The sequence below is a fragment of the Oryctolagus cuniculus genome, chromosome 8 (assembly GCF_964237555.1).
Source record: "Oryctolagus cuniculus chromosome 8, mOryCun1.1, whole genome shotgun sequence".
Lineage (NCBI taxonomy): Eukaryota > Metazoa > Chordata > Mammalia > Lagomorpha > Leporidae > Oryctolagus > Oryctolagus cuniculus.
In genome coordinates, this window is record NC_091439.1 from 25,427,403 (window position 1) to 25,439,868 (window position 12,466).

Here is a 12,466-nt window from a genome sequence, read left to right on the forward strand (position 1 = left end):
ACTGAACCTAATTACCTGAACCGTTTATTATCTATTGCCTCCCAGGGTACACTTTAGCAGGAAGCTGGAAAGGGAAACAGAAGAGCCAGGACTTGAAACAAGCACTTGGATATGGAATGTGGGTTCCCAAGTGACAACCACTGTGCCAAATACCACTCCGAGACCTACAGTTGTTTCTTTTTTAAAAAGATGTATTTATTTATTTGAAAAAGAGGAGATGCAGAGAAACAGAGAGGTCTTCCATCTGATGGTTCACTCCCCAGTTGGCCACAATGGCTGGAGCTGCGCCAATCCAAAGCCAAGAGCCAGGAGCTTCTTCCGGATCTCCCACGTGTGTGCAGGGGCCCAAGGACTTAGGCCATCTTCTACTGCTTTCCCAGGCCATAGCAGAGAGCTGGATTGGAAGTGGAGCAGCCGGGTATCAAAGCGGCACCCACATGGGATGCTGGCACTTCAGGCAGAGCGTTAACCTGCTGTACCACAGCACCAGCCCCAAGACCTATAGTTTTTTGTTGTTTTTTTTTTTTTTTTTTTAATTTATTTATGTACTTGAAAGTCAGAGTTAGAGAGAAGGAGAGGCAGAGAGAGAGAGAAGCCTTCCATCTGCTGGTTCACTCCACAGATGGCTGCAACAGCGGGAGCTGTGCTGATCTGAAGCCAGGAGCCAGGAGCTTCTTTTGGATCTCCCGCGTGGGTGCAGGGGTCCAAGGTCTTGGGCCATCTTCCACTGCCTTCCCAGGCCACAGCAGAGAGCTGGACAGGAAGAGGGGCAGCCGGGTGCCCATATAGGATGCCAGAACTTCAGGCCAGGGCTTTAACCTGCTGTGTCACAGCCCCGGCCCAAGACGTGTAGTTTTAAAAGCAAACTTTCATTTCTTTTTTTAATATAAGATTTATTTATTTATTTGAAAGGTACAGTTACAGAGAAGAAAGGGCAGAGAGAAAGAGAGAGAGGTCTTCCATCCACTGGCTCACTCCCCAAATGGCCAGGAGCTTCTTCGGGGTTTCCCACGTGGATGGAGGGGCCCAAGGACTTGGGCCATCTACTGCTTTCCCAGACTACAGCAAAGAGCTGGATTGGAAGTGGAGAAGCCAGGACTCAAACCGGTGCCCATATTGGATGCTGGCACTGCAAGCAGCGGCTTTACCCGCTGCGTTATGGCGCCGACCCCATCATTTCTCTTTTTACTAATGAAGCCAAAAGGAATTCCCAATGAAGTTTTATAGAAATTTCAAATTATCACAACTGAAGATTTATTCATATTATACTAAACAAAGAAAACCTCAGTAGAGTAGAGCACACTTGCCTCTCCACTTACTTCTACACTGCAATTTTTATTTCACTGCTAAACTTTTTAAAAACCCAAAAATTAATTGCTTTTATCAAATTAAAGTAATAAGGATTATTTTGATACCATATGAAGCAGTGAACAATATAATTCATGTTACCTAGGAAGAAAAAACCATATGCATCAAGACTTTTTTAATTACAACTTCAATACAAGTTTGTACAGCATGCATCATAAAACAGCTTAAATATTTAACTGTACAGATGACATTCCAGGAAAATTCCCAAAAGTCAAGAATACAACCCCAGGATAAAATTCCCTCCACATCCTACTATTTATACTAAGAACTATCATTCTTTAAACCTCTTCACTTTGCTCTTCTTACCATCAGAACTGGCAACTGACATTCTTTTCAGAATCATTTTTCGCTAAGAATCTAAGTTTTTCTCTCTCCAACAGGGATATTGCCTGTAAACAGAGAGCAAAGTTGGATTTAGAGATGAATGCTGATGGTTGGCTGAGCTCACTGGTTAGTCAAGTGACCTGTACTTGCTCCCACAACTTCCCAGGATACCTTTCCAAAAATTTTTTTTTAAGATTTATTTATTTGAAAGGCAAATTTACAGAGAGGCAGAGGCAAGGACAGAGATAGAAAAGTCTTCCATCTGCTGGTTCACTCCCCATATGGCCACAACAGCTGGAGCTGGGCTGATCCAAAGCCAGGAACCAGGAGCTTCTTCCAGGTCTCCCAAGCAGGTGCAGGAGCCCAAGGGCTTGGGCCATCTTCTTCTACTTTCCCACACCATAGCAGAGAGCTAGATCAGAAGTGGAGGAGCTGGGACTCGAACCGGCGCCCATATGGGATTCTAGCACTGCAGGCGGTGGCTTTACCAATTACACCACAGCGCTGGCCCCTCCAAAATTTAATTCATCTTGATTTTTAAATTTTCTGAAAATAGTCACAAAGCAATGCTAACTTAAAAATCTTTTCCTGATAATACTTTACATTCTTGTCTAATAACATCATATACAGTAATCCTCAACTTCATATCAGAATCAGTGGTAGTTTTATTAAACAATCTATCACTGAGCCTTACTATCTGGAGATTCTACATCAGCAAGCTCCTCCCAACAAACTCTAATCCTGGGAGGCTAAGTCCCCGTATCCCATAGGGTGCTGCCCAGCTGCTCCACTTCCAATCCAGCTCCCTGCTAATGGCCTGGGAAAACAGTGGAAGATGGCCCAAGTGCTTTGGCCTCTGCACCCACATAGAAGACCCAACAGAAGCTCCTGGCTCCTGGGTTCAGATCTGCCCATCTCCTACAGTTGCGGCCATTTAGTGAGTGAAACAGCAGATGGAAGACCTCTCTCCATCTTTCCCTCTCTCATGCTCGGCCTCTCAATAAATAAAAGCTTTAAAAACAAAAGAGCTTCTTAAAAAAAAAAAAAAAAAAAACCTCTAATCCTGACACCATTTTTCTCCAATGCTAAAACAACTAAAACGATGCAGCAAGAAAATTTTACTCATAAGAATTACGCCTTTGTGATGAGGCAAAGGCCATATAAACAATTACTATGATTCATTCATAAATGAAACTTGCAAGGTCTTACCAGATAATACAGGCTATGCCCAATATCCTGCAATTACCTCATATAATAATGTACTCTACAATGCCAAGGCCCAGCTTAACTCCCCTCTCCAAAAATATTTATGCAAGCACATAATCCATACTTTGTTACCCTGTAATCACTGCTTCAATCCTTATCTGTTGTAACAATATGTATTAAAAATCTGATATCATTTTAATCAATGAACACTAAGAGAACAAAGTCCCTACCCTAAAAATCTTACATTTTAATTGTGGAAGATATGTGATAAATATACAAGTAAATATATGCCAAACAAGGATAAAGGGTATTGGAGAAAAACAAAGGTAGGTCAAGGAAAGCCTCTATGTAACATTTAGAGGGACAACTAATAGAGTCCCACAGGAAAGAGAAATGAGCTATGCAGTTATCTAGGGGAGAAAGTTATCAAGAGTCCGTTGTAGATGATTCTTTATGTTACTTAGATTTTTATGTCCAAATATGCGCTTATGAACAAAAAGGATACATTTAAGTCAAAGCTGTCAGAACTTCATTGTCAGAAATATTAAAGAAAATAAGAATGGACACTAAGAAGTGAGATGTCTTTAGGTGATACCAGTTCACTGGTCATAGCTCTGTAGTCCTCCAATCACCCAGAGCACCATGTTTGCCTCTCTGGAACACTGCTGGAGTTTTAAGATTTATTTTAGGGGCTGGCACTATGGCATAGTAGGTTAAGCCTTCACCTATGATGCTGCAATCCCATATGGGCGCCATTTGGTTCAAGTTCCGGCTGCTCCATTTCGGACCCAGCAACCTGCTAATGGCCTGGGAAAGGAGTGGAAAATGGCCCAAGTTGCCAGTGCTGTGGCTCACTAGGCTAATCCTCTGCCTGTGGCGCCAGCACTCTGGGTTCTAGTCCCGTCTGGGGCGCCAGTTCTGTCCCGGTTGCCCCTCTTCCAGTCCAGCTCTCTGCTGTGGCCCGGGAAGGCAGTGGAGGATGGCCCAAGTGCTTGGGCCCTGCACCTGCATGGGAGACCAGGAGGAAGCACCTGGCTCCTGGCTTCGGATCAACGCAGCACGCCGGCCTCAGTGGCCTTTTGGGGGGTGAACCAACAGAAGAAGACTTTTCTCTCTGTCTCTGTCTCTCTCTCTCTCACAGTCTAACTCTGCCTGTCCAAAAAAAAAAAAAAAATTGGCCCAAGTGCTTAGGCCTCTGCACCCATGTGGGAGACTGGGAAGAAGCTCCTAGCTCCTAGCTTCAGATTGACCCAGCTCCCGCAGTTGCTGGGAGTGAACCAGCAGATAGAAGACCTGTCTTTCAGCCGGCGCCGCGGCTCACTAGGCTAATCCTCCGCCTAGCGGCGCCGGCACACCAGATTCTAGTCCCGGTCGGGGCACCGGATTCTGTCCCGGTTGCCCCTCTTCCAGGCCAGCTCTCTGCTGTGGCCCGGGAGTGCAGTGGAGGATGGCCCAGGTGCTTGGGCCCTGCACCCCATGGGAGACCAGGAAAAAGCACCTGGCTCCTGGCTCCTGCCACCGGATCAGCGCGGTGCACCGGCCGCAGCGCGCCGGCCGTGGCGGCCATTGGAGGGTGAACCAACGGCAAAAGGAAGACCTTTCTCTCTGTCTCTCTCTCTCACTGTCCACTCTGCCTGTCAAAAAAAAAAAAAAAAAAAAAAAAAAAAAAAAAAAGACCTGTCTTTCCCTCTTTGTCACTCTGCCTCTCAAATAAATAAATAAATCTTTAAAAAGAAAGATTTTATTAATTCAGAAGGCAGAATGACAGAGGAAGAGACAGAAAGAAACAGACTTTCCATCTATTGGTTCACTCCCCAAATGGCCAGTCAGTACTGGGCCAGGCTAAGGCCAGGAGCCAGAACTCAACCCAGGTCTCCCACATGGCTGTTAGGTGTCCCAGTACTTGGGCCATCTTCTGCTACCTTCCTAGGTGCATTAGCAGGAAAATGGAGCAGAAATGGAGCAGCCAAGACAGCGCTCCAATATGTGATGCTGGCATTGCAAGCACCGGATTAACCCACTACATCACAACAACGGCCTGAAACAGTTTTAACCAGTCTTCAAACCAATGCCCATGATGGCAATTCTATTATTATCAAATAACTAGTTTGCATGAGCATTAAAAATGCCCCAGAAGGGTTCTAAGTCTTTGACATGCCTACAGAATGGGACATTATATTCAGTAACCTATTAAGTCTTTGTCCGTTTTACTCTGAGTATAGTGTTGTCTACCACAACTGAAAACTAAACTGTGGTCACTATTTTACTGGAAAATTCTACTCCCCAAATAATCTCTATAAACAAGTATTTTTAACCTACTCTTTTGAACCAAACAATCATTTAAAAACTATTTCAGCCGGCGCCCCGGCTCAATAGGCTAATCCTCCGCCTAGCGGCGCCAGCACACCAGGTTCTAGTCCCAGTCGGGGCGCCAGATTCTGTCCTGGTTGCCCCTCTTCCAGGCCAGCTCTCTGCTGTGGCCCGGGAGTGCAGTGGAGGATGGCCCAAGTTCTTGGGCCCTGCACCCCATGGGAGACCAGGAGAAGCACCTGGCTCCTGCCATCGGATCAGTGCAATGCGCCGGCCGCAGCGCACCGGCCACGGCGGCCATTGGAGGGTGAACCAACGGCAAAGGAAGACCTTTCTCTCTCTCTCTCTCTCACTGTCCACTCTGCCTGTCAAAAAAAAAAAAAAACAACACCATTTCAGGCTTCTAAAACAATATAGCATAGCATTTTGAAAATACATATGCTTCCTCAATAAGAACATATTTTTATTGGTTCATTCATACCTCATTCAAGAAGGGATTTAGACCAGAAATATAAAGGAAAAATTAAACAAAACAATAAATTCACCACAGAATCAAAAAGTTTTAATGCTCAGTAGACTTTACACACTTTTAAAAAAAAACTATTTTGTGACTTTTAGAAGAACACAGCAAAACTGAATTTCATTTTCTGGGTTTTTTTTTTAAAGTTTTATTTATTTGAAAGGCAGAGTTACACAGAGGAGAGGCAGAGAGAGTGAGAGATGGAAAGGGGGAGAGGAATGGGGAGGGAAAGAGAGAGAGGGAGAGGGAAAGAGGGAGAGGGGGAGAGGGGGAGAGGGGGAGAGAGAGAGGGAGGGAGGGAGGGAGACAGAAAGAAAGAGAGAGAGAGAGAGAGAGAGAGGGAGGTAGGGAGAGCGAAAGAGGTCTTCCATCCCCTGGTTCACTCCCTAATTGACCACAAGGCTGGAGCTGCTCATATCCGCAGCCAGGAGCCAGGAGCTTCCTCCAGGTCTCCCACAAGGGTGCAGGAGACCAAGGACTTGGGCCATCTTCTACTGCTTTCCCAGGACATAGCAGAGAGCTGGATCAGAAGTGTAGTAGCAACGCCCATATGAGATGCTGGCACTGCAGGCAGCGGCTTTACTCAATATGTCACAGCATCCACCTTTGTTCTTTTTTTTTTTTTTAGAATAGATTTTATTTTTCAACTTTATTTATTTAAAGGCAGAAAGAAAAATCTTCCATCTGCTGATTCACTCCCCAAATGCCTGCAATAGCCAGGGTAGGAACACACTAAAGCCAGGACCCAGGAACTCCATCCAGGTCTCCCAAGTAGGTGGCAGGGACCCAAGTATGTGAGCCATCATTTCTGACCTTCTAGGGTACACATTAACAGGAAGCTGGAATGGGAAGTGGAGCTGTGACTTGAACCCAGGCACTCAGTACAGGATGCAGGCATCCCAACTGGCATTTTAACCACTGTGCCAAAAGCCCCATCTACAATACTTTTAAAGCAGAAATTTATTCTAATTTAAACATGTAACTACTATGTACAGAAAGACAATGAATAACAGGTAAAACTTTTTTGTTTCCATATTTTGTTTCTCTTTAGTCATACTCCAAACACTCTCAGTATAAACAAAAGTATGTTAAAATCAATTTCAAAGTTACTGTCCATAATCAGAAAACTAGAATTATTATATAGAAATTTAAATCAGTTGACCTTTTCTGTGCATGTCTAAACCTACTTGTTAACAATTCCTAATCTGAATTTCATCAGAAACTAAAGCTAACCAAAGTATCATTAACTATAAAAACAGCACCATTTCCAAAGGCAATAAATCATATGAAGTAATCTGTGCAGCCAGCTGACAATTATTGTAACTCCTTTGCCTAATAAGGAATGTACTCTCCTACCTCACCGCTCCCCAAAATAATTAAAACACTAAGCAAGTGTAATTTAATAGCCCTCTCAAAAGGAAATTTGATTCCTGTCTTTAACATTACCTGTTAAACTTAATTTCAGTCTCAGTCTGACTGCCTAATAAAAAGTCCTCACCTTGAAAAGTCTGAAGAACTAAGAAAGAACTCCAAAACTAAACCTACATCTAAAACGGTAACCACTGGGGGCTGGCGCTGTGGGGCAGTGGGTTAACGCCCTGGCCTGAAGCGCCAGCATCCCATTTGGGTGCAGCTTCAAGACCCAGCTGCTCCACTTCAGATCCAGCTCTCTGCTATGGCCTGGGAAAGCAGTAGAAGATGGCCCAAGTCCTTGAGCCCCTGCACCCATGTAGGAGACCCGGAGATAACTCCTGGCTCAGGATTAGCGCAGCTCCGGCCATTGCGGTCAATTGGGGAGTGAACCAGGGGATGAAAGACCTCTCTTCTCTCTCTGCCTCTCTTCTCTCTATGTAACTCTTTTAAATAAATCTTTAAAAATAAAATAAAATGGTAACCATTTATTATGTCTGAATTTAAAAGCTATTATTATTATTATTATTAAGGCAGAGAAAGTTCTCCCACCTGCTGGTTCACTCTCCAAATATCCCCAACAGTTAGAGAAGGGATGGCCAGGCAGAAGCCAGGAGCCTAGAATTCCATCTGGGTATCTGCTGCCTCTCAGAGTGCACATTAGCAGAAGCTGAATCAGAAGCAGAGAACTCATTCTCAGGCACTCTAATATGGGATGCTGGAGTTCTAAGCAGAAGCTTAACCTCCTGCAGCACAATGCCAGCCCCTAAATTTAAATCACAAATATTCTCTTACCACTCGTCTAAGAAAGGAAAAGTCTCTGGCTGGCGCCACGGCTCACTAGGCTAATCCTCTGCCCTGCGGCGCCGGCACACCGGGTTCTAGTCCCAGTCGGGGTGCCGGATTCTGTCCCGGTTGCCCCTCTTCCAGGCCAGCTCTCTGCTGTGGCCAGAGAGTGCAGTGGAGGATGGTCCAAGTGCTTGGGCCCTGCACCCCATGGGAGACCAGGAGAAGTACCTGGCTCCTGCCATCGGATCAGCCTGGTGTGCCGACCACAGCGCGCCGGCCGCGGCGCCCATTGGAGGGTGAACCAACGGCAAAGGAAGACCTTTCTCTCTCTCTCTCTCTCACTGTCCACTCTGCCTGTCAAAAAAAAAAAAAAAAAAAAAGAAAGGAAAAGTCTCTTCTTCAGACTTATTCTAACAACATAAAACATCCAAGACAAAGTCCAAAACTACATTAGGACTGGTGCCGTGGCACAGAGGGTAAAGCCACCACCTGCAGTGCTGGCAACCCATATGTGCACCAGTTCAAGTCCAGGCTACTCCACTTCTGATCCAGCTCTCTGCTATGGCCTGGGAAAGCAGTGGAAGATGGCCCATGTATTTGAGCCCTTGCACCCATGTCGGAGACCCCGAAGAAGCTCCTGGCTCCTGGCTTCAGATCCGCGCTGCTCTGGCCCTTGCGGCCAACTGGGGAGTGAACCAGAGGATGAAGACCTCTCTCTCTCTCTCTCTGCCTCTCCTCTTTCTGTGTAACTCTGCCTTTCAAATAAATAAATAAACCTTAAAAAAAAAAAAAGAATAAAAAATTTTTTAAGAGATTAATTTATTTACTTGAAAAATAGATATACAAAGAAAGGAGAGACACAGAGAATATACACACAACTGACCACAATCAATCCTTCAGCACTTTTTAGCTATCAACTTAAAGGTTATTGCTCCATTATCACTAGCATTGAAGAAGATAATTTTAGATACTTAATCAAAATTTGCTGTTTTATGAATGGTTAAATAAACTGTGGTACATCCCTATCACCAAATATTGATGATTGGTAAAAAAGGGACAAACTAGTTACACAAGCAACAAATTAAATCTCAAAGGAATTTGCTGAAAAAAAAAAGGCCAATTCCAAAAAGTTACATGCTATCTGATTAATATTAGTAAACATTCCTGAAATGACAAAAAATACTAATAGAGAACAGATTAGGAGTGGTTGCTGAAGGCTAAAGATAGAGAGGATGGGTGCAAAGTGAGTGGATATGGTTCTAAAGGGCAACAGAGAGGGCCGGCACCGCGGCTCACTAGGCTAATCCTCCGCCTAGCGGCGCCGGCACACCGGGTTCTAGTCCCGGTCGGGGCGCCGGATTCTGTCCCGGTTGCCCCTCTTCCAGGCCAGCCCTCTGCTGTGGCCCGGGAGTGCAGTGGAGGATGGCCCAGGTGCTTGGGCCCTGCACCCCATGGGAGACCAGGAAAAGCACCTGGCTCCTGGCTCCTGCCATCAGATCAGCGCGGTGCGCTGGCCACATCGCGCTGGCCGCGGCGGCCATTGGAGGGTGAACCAACGGCAAAGGAAGACCTTTCTCTCTGTCTCTCTCTCTCTCACTGTCCACTCTGCCTGTCAAAAAAAATAAAAAAATAAATAAAAAATAAAAAATAAAAAATAAAGGGCAACAGAGAAACCCTTTTTGTTGATGTAACTGTTGTTTTATCCTGCCTGGAGAAGTAAAATCTACACATGATAACACTGTACAAAATGAAATAAACATACAAAGGAGAACAAGTAAAATTGGAGGAATGTAAATTAAAACTGCTACACTGTATCAATGTTAATAATAACCCGGTTTTGCAAGGTATAAGTGCTGATGAAGCAAGATAAACAGGGACCTCTGTATTATTTCTTAAACCATATAAATCTAAAGCTACCTCAAAATAACAATTTTGATTTTAAGTGCCTGTATTTTGGCTCAGTGGGTTTAAGGCAGCACTCACAATGCCCAAATACCATATAGAAATGCTGCTTCCAGTCTTTTTATTTCCTATCCAACTTCATTGTAATGTGTCTGAGAAGGCGGCAAAAGATGGTCCAAATATTTGGGCCCCTGTCACTCACATGGAGACCCAGATGTAGTTCCAGCCCCTGGCTTTGGCCTGGCCCGGCCTGGCTGTTGTGGTCATTTGGGAAGTCAACTAATGGATGCGTGGAAGATCTCTCTCTTTCTCCCCCAACCCCAGTCACTGGATTTCAAATAAATCTTTAAATTTTAAAAGTTTAATTTTTTTAAAAAAAGTACTAATAATTGGAAAAATGTGCATATAAACCTTATATCAGGTAGTATTAAGGTACAATTATTAATGGTACACAGGACATGTCCTTTTCCTTCAGAGATGCTTGCTGACTATTTAGAGATGAAAACATTATGTTTGCAACCTTCTTGTAACTGTTTCGTATATATCAAGAGAGAAAGAAAGCAAATACAGCAAAATGTCAAATATTAAGGTTAGGTAAAGGGTTTATGCTATTCCTTCTACTTTCATTTCAACATGGCAGCTTGAATTTTTCCACAAGAGCGAGCTCGGGTGGGAAGATTAAAAATATATTGCAATCCCAAAACTATGTCATCCCCCTAACTGCACACCAAGTAGTCTTTTGAAAGTTTTAAAAATATTCTTCTAAAAGGATGTCATAGTCCTATTTACCTTCCATGTAGTCTTAAGGCAAAATGAAACACTAATAAGTAAGTAAGAGTTCGGTGGTACCGCATGTAACTTTCTAATATTTTTTCAACATGAACTGATTAAATCTGCAGGGCGAATACGATTAGCTATTTTTGTAAAATTAAAATTATTTCAACATGAATTTTAAGTCTTAATTTCTAGAAAGGCTGGATCCTCAGAGTTCTACTTTTCAAACAAGTAAAATAAATTACACTTGCAGGAGAAAAGACTAACACTTTCATACAGTGTTACACTTTTAAAATTCCCTAAATTTAAAAGCCCAAGTTTGGCAAATACACTCAATTCTTTCTGAGAGAAATGTGTGCCTGAAAGGGGCAAGCCGCATACTAAATGCCAAACAAAAAATGTGCTACAATGTATTCATTATAGCACCAAGGCTACAGGACATATTTTACAATGTAAACGGCCCCTACAAATAACAACGCATTTATGGTTCTAAAAAAAATGCCAACTGCACACATCTGAAATGTAGGGAATAAAGGAGTTTGATCTAGCGTCAACAACACTCATCTCCAAAATTCTGATATTCCCTTTTGTCTGCTAAGTTTTCGCCGTATGTGTTAATATACTTTGGAGAATAAGAAAAGTCGGTGTCTAGAAAGCCTCAAGTTAAGACTCTCAACTTTCCACTTCCTACTGGACCGCCCCCTCGAAACGGGACCCACCTCCCAAGGAGGGTGATGGGGTGGGGCTGTTTCCCGCTCGGAAACCAAGAAATAAATGCCCCTTCCCTACTCCAGAAAAGAGGGAACACGAGAGGCCGGGGAGCTGCACGCTCAAATATGCAACTAACCCCAAAGAGCTAGTCGTTTGGAAGGCTCCCTTGCCTTCGCATCACCTCCCTCCCTCCCTCCTCCCAGATCATTCAGCGACCGCGGACCGGGCGGGGACAGGTGAATGGAGAGGACGAGGGAGGGAGAGACGGACGGACGGACGGACGGACGATGGAGGGATAACCGCGCTCAGGCAATGAATGAGCCGCGCTGCATCCGCGCCACCTGTTCCTTCCAAGGGTGCCACCCCAGCCTGCCAGCAGGATTCCCGCACCACCCGGGCCGCGACTCCTGCCCGTGCTGCCCGCTGCCCTGCTGAAGGCCGGGCCTCTCTTCCCTTTGCTCGGGGAGGCTGAAAACCGACAGTCTAGAAGCCGGGAAGTTGAGGCCTAGTCCGGAACCAGGGCCTCCGCAACGTGGGGGTCGGAGCGGGAAGCCTGTGGCCCCAGGCTCGCGGGCCGAAGTGGGAACCCCACAGAGGGGGCAAAGAAGTGCATTCGGCCCAACTCCGAAGGCGGGGTCTCAGGCGGAGGTGGCTCGGTGCCAGCCGGGCCGAGGTTAGGAGTGACAGGCCCGGTTACCGGCTAAATCCAAGCCAGTGCTTGCCCCGAGACTCGCACTTACCAAGATTCTCTTGAACAGCGCGTTCTCCTTGGGCGGGAGGCTCACGGCCGGCATCGTTCCGGCTCCTCCCGCTGCTCCCGCCACCACCCGGCTGGGTCAGTCTGTTTGTCCGACCGCCGCCGCTGCCGTTCCCTGGCCGCTTCAGCCTTGAATACCCCGATCCGTGGCCACCACCAGACCTTGGGTGTTGCCGCGTCGCCCTACCCGGACACCCCTTTCTCCTCGTTGTCTTTTCTCCTTTCCCACTTAGCGCTGCCGCCGCCTCCCCCCGCAACGGGTCTCCGTCGGCGGTTCACGTGGTAACTGAACAGACCGACAGAGGCAGCCAAAATGGCGGACGCGGAGGGCTTTCCCACCCGGGTCACACCTCCTAGCACGCAGGCGCGATGACCTTCTTTCCCCACCTCCTCTG

At 45.7% G+C, this 12,466-nt stretch overlaps 1 protein-coding gene across 4 annotated transcripts in view; it reads right to left on the reverse strand.

The window, feature by feature from the left end:
• NAA15 (N-alpha-acetyltransferase 15, NatA auxiliary subunit) overlaps positions 1–12,431 on the reverse strand; it is a 108,097-nt gene extending 95,666 nt beyond the window's left edge. For 3 of the 4 annotated variants that reach the window (XM_008267430.4, XM_002716872.5, XM_051819443.2), the window contains exon 1: positions 12,055–12,431. In XM_008267430.4, coding sequence (XP_008265652.1) covers positions 12,055–12,108 — 54 coding nt within the window. In that variant the 5' untranslated portion in view covers positions 12,109–12,431. Of the gene's footprint in view, positions 1–1,674; positions 1,758–12,054 lie in introns of all 4 variants that reach the window. The other variant, XM_070047547.1, reaches the window with a different exon arrangement.
• Between the last annotated feature and the right edge of the window lie 35 nt (positions 12,432–12,466).